This window comes from Opisthocomus hoazin, chromosome 26 (genome assembly GCF_030867145.1).
Source record: "Opisthocomus hoazin isolate bOpiHoa1 chromosome 26, bOpiHoa1.hap1, whole genome shotgun sequence".
Lineage (NCBI taxonomy): Eukaryota > Metazoa > Chordata > Aves > Opisthocomiformes > Opisthocomidae > Opisthocomus > Opisthocomus hoazin.
The window spans coordinates 6817280-6840329 of NC_134439.1; the positions used below are offsets into that span (position 1 = coordinate 6817280).

Consider the following 23050-nt stretch of genomic DNA (forward strand, 5'->3'; position numbering starts at 1 on the left):
ACCGAGGATGAACAGCGAGGACAGAGGACGGGCAGTGAGGACAAGCATCGAGGACCGAGGATGGGCAGCGAGGACGGGCAGCGAGGACGGAGGACGGGCATTGAGGATGGAGGACGGGCAGGGAGGATGGAAGATGGGCAGTGAGGACGGGCAGGGAGGACAGAGGACAGGCAGCATCCCCATCCCCATCCCCTCTCCCACGGAGCTGCGGGATTCAGCACCCGCTGCGGAGAATCAAACCCCAACGACGTCTTCGCTTGTCATTAAATAAACTTTAATTATTTTTGAATGGGGAAGGGTGAAAGGAAAATAAAATTTCTCCCGAGGATTAAAAGCAGCAGGCGGGGAGGAGCAGCGCGGCTCTTCTCTCCCCTTTCCCGGAGGCCGCGGGGACGGGTGGGCTCTCCGAGCGGGAGATGCTCGGCTGGCCCGGTGCCCCCGGTCCCCCCCCGGTCCCTAAAGGCACAAGTGTCACTTTGCCCCCTCCCTGCGCGGCTGCCGTCACCTCCCCAGCGCAGGCCAGCTTGTGCAAAACCCCCTCGTAAAAAAATACTGTTTTTTTCAGAATTGAACATTCCTAAAAAACTAGAGCTTTCATCAGTGTCAGTTCCCCGCTCCCTGGGCTGGAAATCCCGATTCACGCCCTGGAAAGCCGCTGGGTTCCCACCAGGAGGGGACGGACGAGGTTGGCACCAGGAGGGCGACGGGGAGCGTCCCCCAGCTGCGCCGGGTGAGCATGAGTGGGGGGCACAGCTGTCTCCAGCCCCCCTCGCTCAGCCCTGGGTGGGCAGCGGGTCCCTCCGTGGGGGGGAGCACCCACGCCGCATCGCCCAGCCCGGGACGGGGCAAGCGTGGGGTCCGCTCCCGGGCAGGGGGGGGTCTCCTCCCTGCACCTCCCGCCGGCCCCTTCCCCTGGTGCTGGGCGAGAGGCAGCGGCCAGGTCGGTCCCGGGACGCTAAAGGCTCGGCTCCGCGCTGGCCTCCGCCTCCAGCTTTCGCCGGTACCTCCGCCGGCGCTCGCAGCGCGGGCACGACTTCGCGCCGGCTTGGCAGTCCCGGTGGAAGACGGTTTTGCATTCGCTGCACCTAAGAGAAACCAAGGGGGGAGAAAAAAAAAATGAAACCCAACCCCACCCCGTTGGTAACCTCAGAGCAAATTTCTCTCCTGGCCAAACCAGACCTGGGGACACTTCCTTCTCTCGGTTTCCTCACGCAGCTGCCGAGCAAAGAGCCCCGGCCCCGGCCCCCAGCTCAAGACGAGCCTCGCTAGCAGGAGCCGCAGCGACTCGAGCGAAAGCTTCACCGCCAGCGAGCTCAGCGCGAAGCAGCAGCGCGCCCGGAAAGAGCGTTGCGGGCGGCTGCCAGCGCTGCCGGGCGACGTTCGCACCTCGGCGCGGCAGCAAAGTTTCCAGGCTGAGACACCCAACCCTGCGCCGGGGCGGCAAGAGCCCACTGGGGATGGGATGTGGCTGGGTGCCAGAGACCCCCAACCCTGACGGTGGGACCCGTGGGCGGCAGGGACACCGTGCGGGGCCGGGGACGGGCAGCAGGGGTGGCTCCGGGACCTCCCCGCGCTGGCTCAGCGCCGCGGTGGGAACGTAAACAGCCAGAAATGAGACCTTGCGCGGGGTGGGGACGCCCGGCGCGGCGAGGGGCGTTCACTCCGCGCCTTGAGTCAAGCGAAGGGATCTCTCTGCTACGACGGCCGAGCTCCCGTTCGCCCCGGTCACAGTCTCCCGCCTCGCCAGCAGCGGCAAAACGCCGCCCACCCGCACGCCAGCGAGGTTGTTTCGAAAGGCCCTCGAGCGCGAATCCCCGGTGTGCAGTCGAGGCGCGCATCCGGAATGCCTCCGTTTCCCAAAGGATGGGCAGAGAAACCCAGCAGCGCGCCAGGCAAGGGCCGCCTGGGTCGAACCCCGCTCCCGAGAGGTGGCCGCAGACCCCTGAGTTACTCGGGACACGGAAAAGGCTGGTGCACGGCTCGACGGGACGGGGGGAGCTCCCTGGCACCCCGCATTTTCCCAGCGGAATATCTTTTCCCGCGGCTTCTCCCGATGAGCAGCAGCGGCGGCTCCTCCCCGGGTCGCAGAGCCGGAGGGTGGTTTTTCCCCGGCGCGTTTCTGAGCGAGCAGCAGTGGAAAGTCGGCATCTCCCACCTCCACCGCCAGAGCCACGGCTGCAGGAAGCGGCCGGCATCGTTGTCCGGAGGGGTTTTCAGACGCGTCCTGCCCAGTGACGGTGACCCCGCGGCCAGCTGTCCCCCGGCGCGGGCAGAGGGGCAGGAAGCCGGGCTGAGCTTGGCGAGGATGGCGGTCGAGCTGCTTTCCTGCGGCACAGCCTCCTCCGCCAGGAAAAGAACAGCAACAACAACAAAAAAAGAGGTCGACAAACTTCAGAGCCCGGCTTTACGGGACACGCGACCTCCGGGCGGCTGCCGGCAGGGCTCAGCCCCGCGTGCCTGCCCTTTCCAGAGCCCACACGCTCCTTTTCGAGGGAAAATCGGTCCCCTGGGGATGTTGTCCTCGATAACACGCACGATGCTGTCCCTGCAGCAAGGAGGGGGAGCGAGCAACCCTGCTCAGATGCCCTGGAAATATCGGCAACCACGTAACGCACGGGGCACCCGCGGCTCCTGCTCTCGCTGGCATTTTCCGCAGCTTCGGGACGTTGCTGCTCGCTTTCAGGGATTGCCAAGCAAAGCCAGAGCCTGCGGGCAGACCGTCAGCTGGTTCAACTTCTCTGCCAGGACCGTGCTCATTACCAAACCACCACCGAGAGGTGGATCTCTCTCCTGGCTCCTGGCCTGGCAGGGTTTGAGATTGGTATTTTTAGAGCAGCCTGATGGAGGGGATGAAGAACCCCCTGCTAACACCCATCCGATTCCAGCGCCTGCTCAGCCGCCCAGCACTGCGCAGCACGGACCCTCCCTGCAAAGGACACGAGCTCTGTGGGCAGGAGGAAAACCCAGATGGAAGCCAGTGTCCCCAGGTCCTGCTGGGAACGTCCCCAGGCTCTCCCCAGCCCATCCCACAGGGCTGCCCACCATTTATCTCCAAATCTGTGTCTGCATGTCCTTCTTCCCCTCCCTGGCTGTAGAGAGGTGCCTTAAGCAGAGTGTGGGCAGCAGGTCAAGGGAGGTTCTCCTCCCCTCTGCTCTGCCCCGCTGAGGCCCCATCTGCAGTGCTGGGTCCAGTGCTGGGCTCCCCAGTTCAAGAAAGATGAGGAGCTACTGGAGAGAGTCCAGCGAGGGCTACGAGGATGATGAGGGGACTGGAGCATCTCTGCTACAAGGAGAGGCTGAGGGAGCTGGGCTTGATCAGCCTGGAGAAGAGAAGGCTGCGAGGGGACCTTAGAAATGGCTACAAATATCTGCGGGGGGGGTCAGGAGCACGGGGCCAGACTCTGTTCAGTGGTGCCCAGCGACAGGACAAGGGGCAACGGGCACAAACTGGAGCAGAGGAAGCTCCAGCTGAACCAGGGGAAGAACTTCTTCCCTCTGAGGGTGACGGAGCCCTGGCCCAGGCTGCCCAGGGAGGCTGTGGAGTCTCCTTCTCTGGAGATATTCCAGCCCCGCCTGGCCGCGGTGCTGTGCAGCCTGCTCTGGGTGACCCTGCTTGGGCAGGGGGTTGGGCTGGGGGACCCCCAGAGGGCCCTGCCAACCCCTGCCATGCTGGGATTCTGTGAACCGTCCTGCTGCGGCTTTTCCTTCCCTCCCACAACCCCTGAAGGGGCCGGACTGAGTTGAAGTGGAAGATGCGTTGGCCAAGTGAGCGAGGCAGGGCCACAGAGCACCTTCATCCTCCTCCTCCTCCTCCCAGCCCTAGGAGCCAGCACACAGCGAGCCTTCGGCAGACAGCCAGGCGCTGCGTGGTGTGACATCTCAGCTCTGCGAGGATGGTCCCCCCGTGCCCCAAACAGCCCAGTTTTGACTCGGATGCCTTGGAGCTGCTGGGTGCCACGAGCACACGGGTACCACGAGGACGCACAGCCAGCTCAGAGCTATTTCCAGGCCACCCCGGGGCTACATGCCTCGAAAGCCCTGCTCCACATCCCCAGGAGGGACCCAGGGGACGGTCCAAGCTCGTGGGAAAAGCCAGGCCGTGAGCTGCAGGACGCTATGGAGACGTCGCTCACCTCGTGGTAGTGTCAAACTCGAAGGGAAAAATGATGTCGCTGCTGTTGCAGATCTGGCAGATGAAGCCTCGCTGGGTGCACAGGTCGCAGCTGTAGACGTGATGGGAAGCAAACTGGAGCAGCGACTGCAGGAAGGTCTCAAAGACGCCGTCGGCTATCTGCGGGGCAGAGACACGTCAGGCAGGCGCGGAGCCCATCTGCCACCGGGTTTGCACCATGCAAAATCCACACTGCACCCATTCTTTGAGCTGCCATGTGAAGACAAGGCTGTCCTCCAAAGCCAACCCAAAGCACACACGCCTGCGTCGCAACAGGACCCAGAGAGCCGGCAGCAGCACCCACGACCTGGCAGGATGGGGCTCCTGGCTTTGGAGTTGACGTGAAACCCAGATCACCTCCACCATTATCTGCCAGAGATACAAGTTTGCATGGAGATGCACTAGCGGAAACGCTGGCTTAAGTAGAAGTGAAAATTTATCTTGTGCGACCTCCGTAGTTCTTGCAGGACACAGGTTTGTGCCAATTATTTTGGCAAATTAAAATAAAGGCAATTATTTGCCTTTAAGCTGATGTGCAAGCCTGGAGAGTGCACGTGATGGATGAGAGCAAGGCAAGCGGAGAACGAATCTGTTTGAAACCTTCTACTGATGATGATGATGAAGTGCCACGCTCCTCAGAAACCGGGATGTTTTCACCAGCAAAACCCTTACGACCACGCAAGGCTCTCACCTGCCTGAGATCAGCGACGCTGTATTTATGGGGACACTCCAAGAGGTAGTGCCTGTGATCAAGCCTGCAAAGAAGCACAGAGGGGAAGACGGTCGATGGTTTCCATCACATCTCCAATAGCTTTGGAGAAAGGGGGAGCCTGGATGATGCAGACTCTTGGAGAAAATCACAGAACCACAGAATGGTTTGGGTTGGAAGGGACCTTATAGATCACCCAGTTCCACCCCCCCTGCCATGAGCAGGGACCCCTTCCACCAGCCCAGGGTGCTCAGAGCTCCATCCAACCTGGCCTTGAACACTGCCAGGGAGGGGGCAGCCACAGCTTCTCTGGGCAACCTGGGCCAGGGCCTCAGCACCCTCAGGGTGAAGAATTTCTTCCTTACATCTAATCTAAATCTGCCCTCTTTTAGTTTAAAGCCGTTACCCCTTGTCCTGTCACTCCTTGTCAAAAGCCCCTCTCCAGCTCTCTTGTCGGCCCTTTCAGATACTGGAAGGCTGCTGATCACCGCAAACTTGATTTTTGCATTGTGCCCCGCATCCCAAATCCCAAATCCTGCCAGTGGAAATCGTGTGAGAGCATTTCAAAGTGGGGAAAAAGAAAATAAATATCTCCTCTGTTTTCCCAGGTGTTTCCTGTCCAGCCAGCAGCTCCTCGGTCAGGAAGGTGCTTCCTGAGCCGCATCTCAACCAGCCACCAGACGGATAACTCCTTACAGCAGATGACACGGAGCGAAAACAGCGAGCGATGAGGAGGACCAGGAGACCATCGGGGTGCAAAGAGGGGGATGCAGCGGCAACGTCACCCAGAGAGGGACCTCACCGCTTGCTCAGCTCCTTCAGGGCCCCGCTGCGGCACATGATGAGATAATCTCCCAGCAGCTTTAACTGTTCCCTGCTCCGATGGATCCGTCTCATCCTCTCCACATGGTCGTACAGGCTCTCGTTGACCAGCTTCAGGTCAATCAGTGGCTGGTTACGGATCTGGGTGAGGAACTTCAAAGCCTGCCGGCAAACCTGGGGTAGAAAGAGGCAAGAGGTGGGCAGCCCCCGAGGAGTAGCCCAGGAGGCTTGGAGGGAGGTGTAGGGTGGACATCTCCACCTCTGCTGATGGTGGAAACGTTCAGACAGACCTTCAGGAAGGGCAGGCAGATGCAGGAGCGTTTCCCTGCTGCCTGCGCTGACCGAGCCCAGCCTTACCCCTCGTTTCGTCAGATCCCAGTTGTGGATGAGGCGCGAGGGAATCACCGTTTCCTCGTCCCGGTGGCAGCTGTCGCAGTAGTAGAGACCGGAGAAGGCGCAGAGCTTGGGCTTTGCAAAGGAGAAGCCGATCTGCCTGGAGCAGCCTGTGCAGAGCGGAGAGGAGACAATGAGAGGGGACCCATGCTGCCCCAAGAGCCCATCCCACCACTGTCAGGATGGGGGGAGAAACTTTTGGAGGGAGGGACAGGGAAAGAAAGTTTCCGGAAGGGTTGGAGATCAGCTAAAGCACGTGTAGGATATTCGGTGGGAGGTCCCCAGCCCTTCCCTGTAGGCGAGGAGCCATGATTGAAGACCATGATGGTCCAGAGCACTCTGGACTATGCCTGAACTCACGTTTATCCATCAAGTGGTTCAATTGCTTCAGTTTTTTTTTAGGAAAAGTGAATTTTGGAAACATCCCAGCAGTTTTGGGAAGAACCTAAATTCCACCTGCCTGCCCCATCACCTCCTCTCATAGCTTCGCCCATCTTTGCTTCACTCAGCCCTTCTCTTCCCCGCTGCTGCTTCAGGGTACCAAAGCCACCTCTGCAAGGGATGAGGTCGGGATGGATGAAGCCAGAAGAAGGTTTTATTACAGCAGTGGGTACCCAAGGAGGAACCCCGCTCGGGTCTCGGGGCAAATCAGCAGGGTTTTTATAGCGACTTGAGAAGCGAGCGCATCTCCTTTGGAGTCGGGAAGGCAGGAAACCCCTTCCTGCTATTTTTAATGAGTTTAGTTCTCCCAAATAACTGATCAAGCGTAGGTGAACCTCTGCCATCCTCAGGGAAGGCTTCACCACGCCTTCAAGCTTTGGGGTAGCTGGAACGCATCTCAAAAAGAATTCAAGAAAATCAGGTGTTGCTCTTTGATTTAATACAAAAAAAAGGAAGCTTTTATTGCTTGTTATGCCTTGACACATAAGGAAACCCCTCCTGCATCAGGCCCGGGCATCAGGCTGGAGGGGAGGTGAAAGTGGGGCAGGCAGCCCCCTAAGAAAACCTACACATAAAAATCAGCAATTTGTCTTTTTGGCTTGCTGCTTCCAGCTGTTGGTAGGTGGAAGATGCGGGACAGAGCCTGGAGGGGAAGGCATTGACCAAATAGAATGGGAAAAAAAAAAAAAATGAACAAAAAGAAGCCCGATTAAAAGAAAAATCTGCTGGAGGGTACAAGAAATATGATTGAAGCAGAAGAGAAATCTGAAGTTTAATTAACATACCATGGTAAAGAGCAAAATACACCTCCTGCGGAGGTCAGCGAGTGTTACCCTATTACAGCAGCACGGCCCCGCGTGCTGAGGGCGCTGGGGCAAGGTTAAATGAATGTTTTACAAAATCAGCTTGTCACACCCACCGCAGTATTTGCTCTCCTGTGCTGCAGTACCGGAAAAACAGCATTTGCTCTTGATGGCACTTTCTCTGCAGGCTGGGGCCACAAATGGTCCACCTAAACTAGCCTCCAAGCCAAGACCCCCACTGCCTATACCACAAACATCTTAAACAGGAGCCCAGTAGCAGCCCAGTTGGACCTGTACTGGGACGGAGATCCAGCATGGGAGGGGTTGGACTAGATGACCCACAGAGGTCCCTTCCAACCCCTACCATTCTGTGATTCTGTGACCCATCCCGTGCAGAGGCCACCAAAGGTGCCACTGATTTGGGATGTAAAGCCCCACCAAGTGGCTTTGGATGGGAAACCCAACCCTGAGTTGGCAGGACTCGGGGCATGTCTTTAATTTGATGTCACCTCGTTAACCTGAATGAAGGCAACACTGTCCTCCAAGACGGAGCTGGGTTTTGGGACAAGCCGGTGTATACCTGCACAGATGAAGCTCTGCAAGTCCAAGCCCTTCTCCATGGGGATGGCCACCAGGTATTGCAACAAGAAGCCGTTCTCCTTCACAATGTTCTTCAGGACGACCTGGGAGTGCCCGTCCAAGGTGCCACCCAGCGTCAGCGCCTCCTCTGCGCTCTCCAGGTAGGACATGAGCACCCCTCGGACCAGCTCCCGCCACGAGGCCGCTTCAGCCGCGTTCTCAGCCTGCAGCTTCAGGACAGCTTTGGAGGTGATCACCTTGAAGAACGCGGGTCCTCCAAGGCTCGTGTCCGGAAGGATGTCCTGGATTGTCTCTATACCGTAACTGTTGCTTAAAATTTTATCGTTGCTTCTAACTTTAAAGCACTTCAAAGTTTCTAGAGACAGGGAAAAAATAAAGGGCACCCAGGTTTTGTCTACGTCCATGTACAGAACAGCCTCTTTTATTGCATCCAGCTCCGGTTCGTGAGCTGAAGTCCAGTCCAAGCTGTTCCCAGGCACGTCGCTGTACTGGAGCAGAGCAGCGGAGTCGCTCTGGACAGGCTGGCCTTCACCACCATCTTCTGCACACTCCAGCGTCTCCCACTCCTCTTCCTCCAGCTGGGGCCGGCACTTCTGCAGCGCCTCACGGATCCTGTCCAACCAGTCCTCGGCCTCGTCTCGAGAGGGAGCTCGGAGGTAGAGTTTTTTCCCCAGGAAAACCAGCTCGAAACGGCCGTCCGAGTGCGTCAGTGCCAGCGACTCGCACCGCAACAGGGAATAGCTCTCGACGCAGATGCGGTCCTCGTGGTCCAGGAAGAGCCGGAGCTCCAGCGGCGACAGCTCGCAGGAAAACTCCTTCCATATCCCCATGGCTCCTCTCCGCTCCAGGCTGCCCAGCTTCAGGAGCCCTCGGAAAGGGTTGGAAAGACCTGGGGCAAAAGCAGATGTCTCAGTTTAACCAAAAAACGGGAAGCTGGTGGAAAGACAAAAGCCAAGGGGTGGCTCACCGCGAGCAACCAGAGGCATCGCAGCTTTGAGAGCCGGTCCTGGTGGATGGTGGGATGGGACAGGAGTTTACAGGACCTTGGTCTCCACGATCTATCTACACGCTTTTGGGTTTTGAGGCTGAGAACGAGTGGGACAGCATAAAGGAAACGTGTCCCGTGGGGTGGCCAGAGGCACCCAGCACGCCTCCTCTCCTCCCAGAACGCTTCCCTCCAGAGCCATCGTGAGCTCAGCAGCGCCAGTGGCAGCTGCCTCACTGCCTCTGGAGCTCTTGGTGCCGCCACCAGCTCAGGAACGGCAAACTGGGCTTCCCAAGCAGCCCATCACCTGAAACACCCCCAGCCCCTCAGCACTGCCCAGTGCAGACGCCTGGCGAGAGCAGCAGAGGGGAGGGCGGCACGTACCCATCTGCCTGCGATGCACAACGCTGAAGCCCTTTTGCTCACGTTCGGGTGACATTTTGGGCTTCCCGCTCTCCGAGGACGGCACCGACAGCCTTTCCAGGTCCAGAGCGCTGATGAGCCCTGGGGCCAGACCCTCGCCAGCCTCCTCCGGCCCAAAGCCGTTGATGTCGGCCGTGCTTTCGCTGCCGTCTGCCGGAGAAGGCCTGTAGAAATCATCTTCTGAGATCCAGCTCTTTCTTTTCTGTTAAAAAAATAATTATCAAACTTAATGACCAAGCAGCGCTTCTCGAACACGCACGCCCACGGGGGCTGCTCCCGCACAGGCCGAATCTCACGCAGCGATGCTGGCCATCCCCACGTGGATGGCTCCCCTGCTCCCTCCGATCAGGGACCGCTCCGTGGGACTGCGTCGGAACCAGCAAACACCGGGATTACACACTGGTGGGATTATAAAGTCGAAAACTTCCAAAAAATCAGTTCTCTCCCCTTAAAAAGACAGAGAGGCTCAGAGAGAGAGCACGTTCCCTGCAGTAACCACACACAAGATATTCGGTCCATGAAGTATTTCCAGTTGAGAGTGAAAAACCAGCCCTGCCATGGAAGGTATGAGCTCACCTGGAGCAGCGGCAATGTCCTTGTTCCTGGAAGAACAGAGATGGGGAGAGGCACAGAGCAGATGTTTAGGATGAAATAGAGACCTGTGGCTTACACGCAGATGCTGCGAACCCCAGGCCTGATCAGTACCGGCAAAAAGTCAGGCAGGGAAGGCAGAGGAAACCTTTGCCTCTGTATGGCAGGAGGGGATGAGAACTACAAGCAGAAGAACGCTTGTTCTGCTGAAAGAAAACATGGCTGTTAACTTCTCTTGGAGCTTTTCTGGCTACAGGAACGGAGCGAGGTTCTGGGACAAGGTCCCCGAATGAACACACCAGGAGTGAACCCTGACCCAGCTCAGTGCTGCGGCAAAAGGGAGCAGCTTCGTCAGACCCAGAGCATCTCTTCCAGGGCTGCATCCCACCGGGATCGACCTCTCTACTACCCTACCCTGTTTTCCAAGGGCCTCTTAATCTGAACAATGAACTCAATACAGCAGAAGAGCCATCCCCTCCCTGCGGCGAGGATCCCGGGCAGCGTGCGGAGCAGCTCCCAGCGTCCAGGCGGGCTGGGCTCAGCCCCGGACCAGGAACGCCGGTCGCTCCGTGAGTCATGCGAAAGCAGCGGGGAATTTCCTGTTGACACCGTATGTTATACATAGATTAGGTCAAACTGGCCCAGCGCCACGAGGAAGCAGCGGAAACGGGATGACTGGGAGGGAGCTGAGAGGAGCAGGGACCAAAAGGAGACACCGTTTAGGGGAGTACGAAGTCTATCCTAACCTCACCAGGTCGGACACAACGGGAACCAGGATGGAAAAGTTGGTAACAAACTAGACAGAAGACAGGGCTGTTCAAAGAGCTTCCTCAAAGCAAAAGCAAGCGGATCATCTCCTCCTCGGCAGCAGGGGAAATCCGCTGCTGTGTAAGCTAGCCTAAGCACCAGGGAATGCCATCCTGCTCTGGGAACAGACGTGCTGCGTGAATATTTTTCCACTGGAGAACTGTAATTTCTTCCCATCCAGTGAATCCTCTTCCCTCCTCTTTTGTGGGCCACAAACAAAGAAAAGTCCCCACGAGGAGCTCGACTCTCAGGCCGTTTTATCAGCTTGCACACAGCCTATGGCCAGATTTGTGCAAGAGCTCATCGCTCTCCAGATATCGTTAACAAAATTAAAACTTCCTGTTGCAGTCGCTCTTGGTGAGGAACGACTGACAGGGCAGGCAGGGTTTTGAAAGCTCTGGTGCCTCTTTTCCCAGGGAATATCGACTTTGACCCAGTTTCTCCCAGGGCGGCTGCATGGACACGGCTCCACGGGGTCCAGGAAGATGCTCATGGAGGGGGAGGATCACTTACACCCAACTTGCTGTCGGGAGACTGGAAGCAGCACGGAAGATTAGCGATTGGAGAAACCAGCACCTACCCAGAAGCTGTCACCAGTTTTATTCTCTTTTTCCATTACCTCTGCTGATCAGGAAGTATAAAACCAAGGAGATCGATAGCTTGCAAGCTGTAACACCTACCGGACAACCCAGCAGCGGGGAAAGGAGGTATTCGGCCGTCGGGCTGCGGACAGCCTGACTTGACTCGCTGCTGCTGACTGTGTCCCTTCTGCCTGGCTCTCCTCCGCTCGGACCACCACGCCGCGGGGCTGAAATGCCAGCCGTGCCGCCGGCTTGCGGTGCGGCATCTCCATCCCCATCGCCAGTGGTGACGGCGTCGCCCGTGCGAGCAGAGCGTGGACCGTTGGCGTTGCGGGGCGGCTGCCGGCGAGCTTGGCGGGACGGCGCCGGGGGGGCTGGCGGTGCCGGGGGGCTGGCAGACGGCCGTGGGGAGCAGCCCTGCACGCTGGGGACCAGCCCTCCCACCGCGGCTTCCAGGCTCGGCTTGGCTTTGCTGAACTCGGACAACACCCTGGAAAAGGAAAAGCGACCCGTTTGAATGTAGCTACGTTAACCAGAACCTATGAAAAAAAAAAAAAACCCAGTTACTGCACATTACACCCACCCAAAATAAGGGCTCCGGGTCACTGCTCGTCGCCCGCGGGCTGGCAGCACTGTACGGCTGCAAAACACCCCCGTGGCACCCAGGCCACTAACAGAAAACTGCGTGATTTGTGCCCTGCAGAGCAGGAGTCGACACCACTGCAGGCAAGGACCCTGCCTGCAAAGGATGTGTTCCCTAATTGCGCACGTTCGTGGGGTTTAATTTGCTTCGGAAGGACCTCTCCTCACGGCGGGAGAGCGCTGGGTGCGACCCACAGCCCCAGCCCCACATACGGCTCCCGGACACGCATCCAGCCGCAGACTGTGGGCCATATTTCAAAAGTTTTCATAACCGTTAACGAGCAATTAGCGGAGCCCGGCCAGGCGAGACGCTGTTCCCATGCCCCTGCTTTGCCACCAGCTAGGCTGAGTTAAAGCATCCCAAGATTAAAATCCAAAGCAACGACTTTCCATCGTGAGTTTAATCCCCTCAAGGCAGGCTCTTCCAGGATTATCTGAAGATGCAAAATCCTGGAAGCAGGTAACGATGCCGTTCTCGATGGGGGAGAACACACTGCAGCTCTAAACCCTCTCCAAGACCCTCACTGGGAAGAGGGTGCCCTCGCTGACCAGCCCCCGAGGCCAGGCTCCTTCAGAGCCAGGTTTTTAAAGGTGGCAGGGAAAATATTTACTGATTACTCAGAGCTTACATAACCCACTGGAAATCTTTGTGCTGGGCAAAAATAAATCACGAGGATGACAAACTAACAACCTCCCTCCTCTAAATTATTTGGCAAAGCTGCAAATTATAACCCTTCCCTGTGACCAAAGTCATTTCTTTCCCCCCGCAGAAAGCCCCGGAGCAACCCCCAGCATATGCCAGGGAGATGTGACATTCCTGAAACTGGGGAGCAGCATTTTTCTGACGTGCCTGCCCCAGTAAAGAGGACAGACACACACTTCAGTGGCCAGGAGCTCATTTGCCGTGGCAGCAGAGTCCCAGCAAGCCGTGCCAAGCATTTCTTTTTATCTTTCAGGAGGAAAAAAAAGTAGCTTGTTAAAGAAAAAAAGGGGAGAAAGCCTTCTTGCTACAGACATAAAATAAAGGAGAGCCCAGGAGAGGGTTAAAAATCCCTTTGCAGAGGAGATCAAGGAAAGGACTCACTCTTGCAGAGACCTGTCGAGGTCCTCGGCGGTGGCCGTCCCCAGGTCAGAGTCGCAGGAGAGCGGCTCCTCGCTCCGCTCGGGGCTGCGGGCGCAGTGAGCCGGGAGGATGCTGTCGGAGCCCAGGCTGGAGGAGAGCTGGGACGAGCTCGTGGTGTTCAGGCTCAACGACGACGACATGAGCTTGATTTTGCTGCTGGCTTTGCTGATGGGTAGGACGGAGGGTTGGATCTCGATCTCGTCCGACCCCGACGATTGGGAGATCGAACCCAGCGATTCTTTTCTGCGGGGTTCGGATGTCGAGGACGTAAGGGGCTCCAGCAGCTCCGACACAGGGCACAGACCCGACAGGGACAGAGGGGTGATGGTCCACTCGTTCAAAACCGCCGATTTATAGGAGAGCTCGAAGGTTAAAGACGTTAAGCCCTGCAAGTAGCTAAGGAGAAACTCGCACTCCTCGGCATCTAAGAGCAGAGCAGTCGCCTGGTAGTACTCGGGCAGTCGGGACCTGTCCCGCAGCAGCAGCTTCAAGTAACACTCCATGAGGCCATCGTTCAAAGCCAGCCTCAGCCAGGCTCGGCAGCGGCCGACGTCTGTATTGATGAAAATGAGCTGTTCCAGTTCTGAGACAATATTTCTGGGGAAAGGGAAGAAAAAAAACCAGAACAGGACATGAGCAGCTGCATTTTCGGCCCGTCACAGGGTGCAGGAGGGGCAGATTCTCCATTCAGGAACTGCCCACCCTGCTCTGCTGCAGGGAGTTTAGGAGTTGGGTCAAACAGGCTGTGGAAAATCTCTTTACCCTGTGGAAAGCATGGTTTCCCACAGAGAAAGCAGAGCTCCTGAATTCTCCAAAGCTAAATATATTGGTAACAACGCCAGGCATTGCTGGGGTGCCCCTGGGTGCTGCTCCCCGCTCTGGCGGGAGGCTTCTGCCACACATCGCTCGCCCTGGACCAAGGAGGCAGAGGAGGAAATTCCTGCTGTCCCCGCACACTGGTGGGGCTTGCTCTGCCTGGATACTTCTTGGTGCCAACCACCTGTCTAAATCCTCGCTTCAGATTTAAAATCAGCCAAACCACGGTGAAAACTGCTGTGGCAGCCCGAAAAAAAGACTGGGTCAGGTTGAGCTCCTCAAGCAATCTCAGTCTCCTGACTTCAGCCGTTCTCTGCTCAAATCCAACAGCGACACCGCGCTCTCTAATCCGCCCGGCCCCTGCTCACGTTGGTGCTGCAGGTGCTACAAAAACCAGGGCAAAAGTTTGGCAAGGGTTTTTTTTTTTTAACCTGTCTCTCAAGAAGGAAAAAAAAAAACCTTCAAAGGGCACAAAAATATCCCCCATAGCATGTGAAAGAGTTATTTTCATCTGCTCTTTCATAATTTATGAGTCGGTGATGGAGTTGGACGAGGCTTTCAAAACTATTTGCGTGTGGGGTGACTCTGCTTAGGGAGTGGCTCAGAAAAACCCCAGCAAATAACAGCAGTTACCCAAGCGAGACCTCCTCGAAGCTCACAGCTCAGGGCAGTGATGTTCATCCCGGCTGGGACATGGGGAAATGGAAGCCAACCGTCCCCAGGCCAGACGAGCGAGCAGACCCCTGCACCCTGCACCCCACAACCCACCGCTGCCGTGGTCGCTGGGGTCCCACCGGGGACACGGAGTCCCCAGATACAGCCTGGCACCTAAATATAAATAAGAAAGGGGTGTGCCCTAAGCAGGCAGCAGCGTTTCATTCCTTAACTGTCTGGGGACATTGGCTCACACCTAAACGGCACGTTACCCCTTGCAGATGCTGAGAGGGGCTGTGCTGGGTGCCCAGCCCCGCATCGCTTGGCATCGCAGGGGCTCCTGCCCGCGTCTCCCAGCGGTCCCGGGCAGCCTCAGCCCCCCGAGACACCCTGCCAGAGCACCTCTCCCTCCGACCAAAGGGACTGAGCACGCAGGATGGGGTAGAGCCGTGTCTTTCCATCGAGCCATCCTCCTGTTCACCGTTCCCTGAATCCTGTGGCTTTTGCACCAAGAGAGGGGATAAACCTGAGCGTGCAAACGCCTTTCGGCAGCGACAGGCACTCACCGATGGGTAATGCTCTTCAGCAGACCCCAGAAGACCGGCTGGGGAAGCGGTCCCCGACCCCCTGCTTTCTTCCCTTTGCCCCCACTCTCTGTCTTTATATGCTTCGCCTTCAGCCCGTGCACGAAGACGGCTTCCAGGGCGCTGCAGAGGGTGTTCGCGTTCCCATCGTCACTGGTGACAATGGCATCCGAGGTCACGTACTGCTTCTGCAACGCCTTGATGGCATTCACCAGCTGCTTCTTGATCAGCTGCAAGACAGGAGGGACACCCTTGCATTACAAAAAAATAAGCATTCGGGAAGATTTCATATAAAAGGGCTCAAAAACTGCAAGGCTCGTGCAGAGCGAAGCACCACGCAGCTCCTGCTTCATCCCCGTGCTTCGCAGCAGCTCTCAGGGAGCACCACAGCTGAACTGGTCAAGCGGGGCACTCACTCTCTCGGCACCACACTTCACCCGGCTTTTTCTTTTAAATAAGCAATTCATGTAATTTTAGCTGGCGTTTCAGGGCCCGCTGGGTTGCTGGGGTTGCCTTTACAGCGTGTGGTGCTTTCTCTGCAGGCACCACACTCTGTAAGAGGATGGGAGAAAAAGAAACCAGCTCTTTCCAGGCGCTTGCTCGGGGGAAACACAGGGATTAAATATGCACGGTGATAAATGAGAAGCTCGAAGGAGGCAACCCCTAACAAGGGCTGCGATACCGCTTGAACCCCTGCAGATCAGCCTAAGCAGCACGTGATGCGCTCACGAGTCCCGCAGCACAAACCAAAGCCAGCGGCCTCGCCGGCGCTCTCGGCAGCTCGGCTGTGTCGACGAGCCCACGGGCACAGCGGGGACGGGCTCCCCCAAAACGACGCTTTCCGAAGGACGGCTGGGGTTTAGCTGCTGCCTTCGGAGAGACTCGGTGGGCACTGATGCAGGAACATGGGGATTTTACCTCCCAGCAGCTTTGCTTTTTCTCACACCAGTCAAACAGAAACAAGCTCAGCAAATTTAACAATTTTACGCTGGTGGGAGCATTTTTTATGTTTTTTTTTCCTCTAACGCAGCTGAGCCCGGCTGGCTCAATCAACCTTACTTAAAATGCAAGGTGCACTTCCCAGCAGGCGTCTGGCAAACACTGCAAACTCGGCCGCGACCCCATCAGACACCTCACGTTTCGGCACCGATCACGCAGCGTTCGAGGCGAACGCCGAGCAGCACCAGCCGCTGCGACCGGGCCAGGGCAGATTTTGACTCGAGCCTGCGTTGGCTGCACAAACTCATATTAAATTTCCAGGCCAGGATATTTTTTCCAGCATCTAAGTAAGATTTCCAGCAGCTGCAGTTCAAGGATGGGAGCCAGGGGAACCGGCACCTTATCCCTGCCCGTATCACGGAGCTGCTCTCCAGCTGCCCCGTGGCTTTGCTAGCACAAGCAACCCGCCTGCAAGCAGCAACCGTGCACTAACAGGATTAAAGAGTGCAAATGATTTTATCTGTCATGCATAAATTAATTCTGCCGTGGGATGAATTCAACACCCGGTTTGAACCGCTGGATCGGAACTTTGCTCATCAAACGTGTTTAGACTCTCAAAGCTGGTAAAGAACCCCCAAACGATGCTCCTTCACCCCAGTATCAGGGCTGAGGACCCCCCCCTGCCCCACGCTGGGTCTTGCCAAGAGGGGCAAAGCCCAAGGTGGAGGCTGGTGAGGGGCCTGGAGAACAAGTCTGATGGCGAGTGGCTGAGGGAGCTGGGGCTGTTCAGTCTGAAGAAGAGGAGGCTGAGGGGGGACCTTCTCGCTCTCTACAGCTACCTGAAAGGAGGGTGTAGTGAGGGGTGGTTGGTCTCTTCTCCCAAGGAACCAGTGATAGGACGAGAGGCAATGGAAAAAATTCTGTACTGAAAGAGTGGTCAGGGACTGGACCAGGCTGCCCAGGGAGGTGGCGGAGTCCCCATCCCCAGAGGGGTTCAAAAAATGTGTAGATGTGGCACTTCAGGACATGGTTTAGCAGGCGTGGTGGGGTTGGGGTGACGGCTGGACTCGATCTTAGAGGTCTTTTCCAACCTTAATGATTCTGTGAGTCTATGATTTAACCCCTGGCCATACTCTTTGCTTTAACTCCCCCACCAGCCAAACCATGGAGGATCCTCTCTGCTGGAAAACATGAGCCACCCTTCACCTGTATAAACCTTCCCCATCCCAGTTGGCTGCTTCGAGTCCCAGCGCATCCCACCAGCAACTGGAGTTGCACTGGGGAGTGACTGGAGCGATGTGGGGAGGTGCCGGGCGTCTCGCTCACCTGTATGGATTCCTTGGGGTCATCGGCGTGGCTCGAATGCATCTCAGCTGCTGCCGCTCCCCGCACCGGGTGCTGCCGTCACATGTCACCTTCGGGACAAGGAGAAGGAGCACATCTGAGCACCCACCTGGTCCACACCCAGCTCACCTGCCAGGCGAAGGGCACCCGGTGGCACACAGGCGCCTTGGAGCATGGCCCCGGGCATTTTGCAAGCGCTCACGGCCAGACCACTGCTGGATTCAAGCTGGGACCGACGCACGATTGTATCGATGCACGCCACGCTCCCAGAGACCAAGAGAGTTCTGGGCAAAAACAGAGCACGGCCAAGAGACCGAGAGGGAGTAATTAACCCTTGCAAGAGGGAGCAATTAACCCTCGCAAGCTGGCTGCGGGCAGCCCTATATTGGGTGAGACGCCGGGCCGGTCACGCCAGCAGTGATGCACGCAGGGCTGGGGACGGCCTCCCTCCTGCTCCTACCTCAGCTGCGATGCCCCGGCGCCAGCAAGGGCATCACCACAGGCGTTTAGCGAGTGAGCCTGAACGACGGCACCCAAAACCCACACGACAACCCAGACAACCCCAGAGGGGTGTCACCCCCCCGCAGACCCCGGGCAGACGCAGTGGCAGCTCATCGCCCTGGTCCTTGCTGGAGGAGCGACGCTGCTGCCAACCCCCCGCCGGGATGGACCCTCTCGCAGGCACAGCTGCCAGGGAAGCTGGGAAGGAAGGACGCTGGTTCTCCATCAGGTTTCCAGCCGCTCTGTTCCGAGGCAGACGCTGGATCGCCTGGGAACGCCCCGCTCCAGGGGGCTGCATACGTCCAGGCTGCTCTACTGCAGCTGGTTTTGGTCGGAGAGAGGAAAACAAGTGCCCTCGTGCTATGGGGAACCCTGGCAAAACCAGAGCCGAGCAGGCAGCGGCAGCCTCGCCGGGGTCATCTGCAACAGCAGGGCGTTTGCAGACAACAAAGGACCTTTGACTTCCGACTTCTGGCCTCCTGCCCCGCTCTTCAGAGCTGTCTGCCGAAACCAAGCTGTGCCTGGAGGCTCCGTGAGCAAAAGCACGCGGCTGTCAGCGAGGGGCCTGTCGCTCGGCTGCGTCCCTGCTCAACCACGGCCCGTCCTGGCGCTGAAAAGGGTCCGAGAGCCTCTCCAGCACCAGCCACCGCCGCAAAGCTTTCCAAGGATGTGAGAGGTCGGAGAAGAAATTTACTTCCCTGAGTTGGAAGCACTTGCCGTGGCTTTGCCATCCAAGTGGAGAAGGAGAGAGCCCGGCAGCTGGCCGCAGCGTTTGGGGGTGCCCGTGGCAGACAACGGGCTTGGCATGGCATCGGTACTTCAGGCTGTATTTCCAAGCTGACACAAAAACTCCAGAGCTTTCCTCAAGCAGAGCTGACGGCCTCAACCTGCCCCTCTCCCTGCACCGGGAGCTGTCAAACGAGGACAGAAACACGGTCTGCAGCCCAGCTCCTGCACGCCCACTGCCAGTCCCGAAGGCAGCGGGGGTCTGAATCCGGAGCAGCCCAAGCACGGACCGCACCAGCCGGTCCTGCTCGGAGCAGCAGCTGCAGAGCTCTCTGGGGACAAAGCCCGGACCGATCCTCCGTGTTTCCAGAGGTCACAGACGATTTCATAGCAAAGGAAACTGTTTTTGCCACGACTTGTCATAAGATTTCCTCTCTTCCGGTTGCAACACAGAAGTGGGGGAGCACAGTGATTACAGCAACGTTCACCTCCGGCTCAGAAGCTCGAGGCGCTGCTGGGGGTTTCTGGGGGCAGCGAGGGGACACCAACGCGACAGCAGCGGCTGATGGGGACTGCAGGGATCGCCATCTCTGCCCTCCGCACGCAAGGTTCGGGCTCCTCGGGGCTGGGCGGCCTCAGCCCCTTCCCCCACCACCTCCTGCACACACGCCACACATCCCACCCACGGCAGGCTCAGGGTGCAGGAGCCGGCGGTGGGAGACGCAAGCCGTGGGCACGGGGCGGCATTTCTCACCCCCGGAGAGGCAGCGCGGGTGTTTCGGCTCCAGGACTGCGCCCGCCGGCCCTGCTCTCGTCATCGGCCACCCCGGCCAGTCGCAGGGAGGGGGTGACAGCGGTGGTTTTGCAAAGACCTCATCTAGATTTTACTAAACGAGTGGTATTCCCCCAAAACACACGCTCCTTCGCCGGCATCACCTCTCCCAGCGTCTGCAGGAGGCGAGATGCCAAGGAGGACACCCACTGCCTTCACCATGGGACTCTCCACTCCCACCACGACCAGTCCAACCAGTTTGTTCCAGCGTCGGGAATCCACAGGGCACCGCTCCCGTTGGGACAGCATTTTCCTGAATAACGAGTGCTACGAACCAGCTCCAAGGCGGATTTCACCTCACGCAAGTCTTCAGTGAAACATGGGGAAATCGGATGGGCAGCCCTGGCGCCGGGCTAGCCAGCTCTAGAAGGAACTGGTGGCCACCGAAGCCCTTCCAGGCAGATCCTGGAAAGCCACGGCTGCTGCTTGTGATCTTGACCGGATAAGAGATGGGATGGATGCACAAACGCAGACATAAGGATATCTACAGCAGATAAAACGCCCCAGATCATTTCCCAGCAGTCACCTGCCTGGAAGCTAAGCAGGCAGAGCACACCAGCTCCAGCAAAAGAAAGAAAATAAAACAAGTGAGAAATAAAACCAGCCAGCAAGCTGGCGCAGTTAAACCTACCGAGAAGAGAGTCGCTGGTGCGAGAGCAGAGCTGTTTATTTACCAACCTGCTGCAAAACAGCCGAATTCTTTGAGAACGGCTTGTTCGAATCAAGCCTTTTGCCAGGAGAGGCAGAGACCCCGTCCCAGAGCTCGGCTCCTCGGTCTCCCAACAAGCGACGCTCTCCGAGTTATAAATAAAAAACAGCAGGTCACCGCTCACGCCTCGGAAAACAACAGCCCAGGACAACGGCGTGAACCGGTGACTCAAGCCCTGGACACAGAGCCAGTCATTTTCCAAGCACGAGTGCTGCACCAGTCACCCCGCGCCCGGGGAAAGGAGGGCTTTGTCAGGACGGTGGGTCCGATGGCCAGCGTTGGGACAGCCCTCTGCCCCTCCACCGTTTCTGCCCCCCACCCAGCGCCCGTGCACACCCAGTCACCCTTAAAACCCAAGCTGACGCCAAGCAGAGGCAGTGCGGGAGCGGGAAAGCCAGCTGGCACGGCCGGTGGGTTGGCTCATTGCAGGGTGAAACCCCTTGGAAATAATTCGGCGAGGGTTAGAGCTCAGCCCCAGGTCGCAGGGCCCTCGTGGCCTGGCCCCAGCTCCTTCTCGGTGCCATATCCTGACGGGAACACTGCTGTCACTGGTGAGATGGGGACCGGCTCGCCGCCCTCCTCCCCGCGGAACTGTCCTCGTTGTGGCTGACAAACCTGACGGGGACGGAGAGGAGCCGCCGGCGACGAGACCTCCAATGCTGGCACCCAGCAGCAGGCCCAGGAGCGGATGGGGGGAGGCGAAGCGGCCGAGGAGCTCCCAGCGCTGCCGTTGACGCCAAGGTTGTGTTTCCCAAACATTCGAAGAACGAGAGTTTCCCTCAGCCCGTTGCCTGCTCCCGTCGTGCCGGAGCCGCGGGTGAAGCCGGGCTCGGCCTTCCCCAGCGTCGCAGCCCTCGAAGCTGCCGCGCGCGGGCAAGGGCCGCTGGGACACCCCTGGTGCGTCACGGCCCGGCGTCCCCGTCCTCACGCGCGGGGTTTTCGCGCCGTTGCGGCTCCCCAGCGCTGGCGGCGGGTCCGGCGGCCATCGACACGGCGGGCCGCTCGCAGCCCTCGACGCCGGCAGCCGGGGCTGGCTCGGGGGCGACGGGGAAGGGGGTCCCTGGGCCCAGCTTTGAGCTCGGCGGCGGGAAGCGCTCCGGGCTGGCAGCGGAGGTGAGGAGACGTCGCCCGTCGAGGCCGCGACGCGCCAGGCTGTGGGGACAGCTGGCCGGGCTGCGGAGGCCTGGCGCCGGGTGGGCCCCTCGGCCGGGCTTGGGCCTGCGGGGAGGGACCGGGCCCCGAGGGGCGGGGGGAGCGGGCCGGGGCCCCCCGGGGCCCCCCGGTGAGGAGCACCCGACCGGCGGCGGGGAGCGGTGGGCGCAGCACCGCCCCGCACCCCGGGTCTGGCCCCCACCCCCCTCCCCGCACCTCGGGTCTGGCCCCCACCCCCACCCCGCGTAAGTGTGTCCCCCCCCCCGCTCACCGGCTCCGCGCCTCCGGCCGGGGAACCCGGAAGTGGCGGCCGTGCCGGGAGCGTGCACGCCCCGCCCCTCATGACGCCAGCGCGCAGCGGGGCGGGGCCGAGGGGCGCCGGGCCACGCCCACACGGGGGTACGGGGCGGGGCCGCAGGGAGGCGCGGGGACGCCCCGAGCTGCGCGCGTGCATGCGACGCGCGTGCGCATGCGTTCGCACAAATACAGGTGCACGCGGGCACACACACACGTGCACACGCATGCACGCGGCAGGCACACACGCGCACACACACGCACACGCGTGCCCACACGCATGTACACGCGCACACACATGCACAAGCAGACACACCAGCACACGCATGCACGCGGCACGCACACGTGCGCAGACACACACGTATGTGTGCGCACACATGCACACACACAGCAGGCACACACGCAGACACGTGCACACATGTACACACACACGCAGCAGGCACGTGCAGGCACACGCACACACTCACGCACGCGGCAGGCACACACACGCAGACACATGCGCACACACGCGTGAGGCAGGCAGAGCTGCTCCCCCCTCCCGGCATTGCCTGGTCCGTTCATGGCCCTCCTGCTGCCGCGACACGCGTGTGCGCAGGCGTGCACGCACCCAGCCACGCGTGCCCACGCTTCCATCGCTCGCTGGGTGAAAGGCCGCAGGTTTTAACGGCGGCTCCGGACACCGCCCAACACGCGCACGACACCTTAGCATGTGCAGCCGTGCCCCAGGGCCCCCCGTCCCCTCCCCCCGCCGTGTCCCCCACGGCCGCCCCAGCCCTACGAGGGGTCCCTGGCCCCCGCAGCCCCCCGTCCCCGCCCCGCTGGGACCCGCACCACGGTGTCCGGAGCACACGTCCTGCGTGGGCAGGGAGCACGGCGCCGGCTCTCGGGGTGCAGCGGGGTCATCGTGTGTCCCCACTGCCACGGCTTCTCCGGGGGGCTGGGGGCTGCCGGCTGCAACAACAGCGAGGGAATGGCGGCCGCCAAGGAAAGAGCCAAGGAAGCGACAGGCAAGGAAGTGACAGCAAGGAGACACCCGCCAAGGAAACAGCGGCCAAGGAAATGACAGCCAAGGAAACAGCAGCAAGGAAATAACTTCCAAGGAAATAACAGCAAGGGAATAACAGCAGGGAAATAAACTCCAAGGAAACAGTCAAGGAAGTAACAGCAAGGAAATAACAGCAAGAAAAGAAACTCCAAGGAAGTAACAGCCAAGGAAGTAACAGCAAGGAAATAAACTCCAAGGAAATAACAGCGAAGGAAAGAGCCAAGGAAATAACCTTCAAGGAAATGACAGCCAAGGAAACAACAGCAAGGACACAGCAGCAAGGAAATAACTTCCACGAAAATAACAGCAAGGGAATAACAGCAGGGAAATAACATCCAAGGAAACAGTCAAGGAAGTAACAGC

The 23050-nt window shown here is 58.9% G+C and overlaps 1 protein-coding gene across 1 annotated transcript; it reads right to left on the minus strand.

Moving 5' to 3' along the window:
• Positions 1 to 257: 257 nt before the first annotated feature.
• PLEKHM1 (pleckstrin homology and RUN domain containing M1) lies at positions 258 to 21701 on the minus strand. The gene is made up of 12 exons (XM_075443604.1): positions 21620 to 21701; positions 17411 to 17499; positions 15128 to 15375; positions 13053 to 13688; positions 11426 to 11816; positions 9309 to 9549; positions 7920 to 8828; positions 6060 to 6205; positions 5683 to 5876; positions 4863 to 4926; positions 4134 to 4291; positions 258 to 1085 (listed from the first exon to the last, which is right to left on the minus strand). The coding sequence occupies exons 2-12, from the start codon at positions 17450 to 17452 to the stop codon at positions 956 to 958; spliced, it is 3159 nt and encodes a 1052-aa protein (XP_075299719.1). The 5' UTR covers positions 17453 to 17499; positions 21620 to 21701; the 3' UTR covers positions 258 to 955.
• Between the last annotated feature and the right edge of the window lie 1349 nt (positions 21702 to 23050).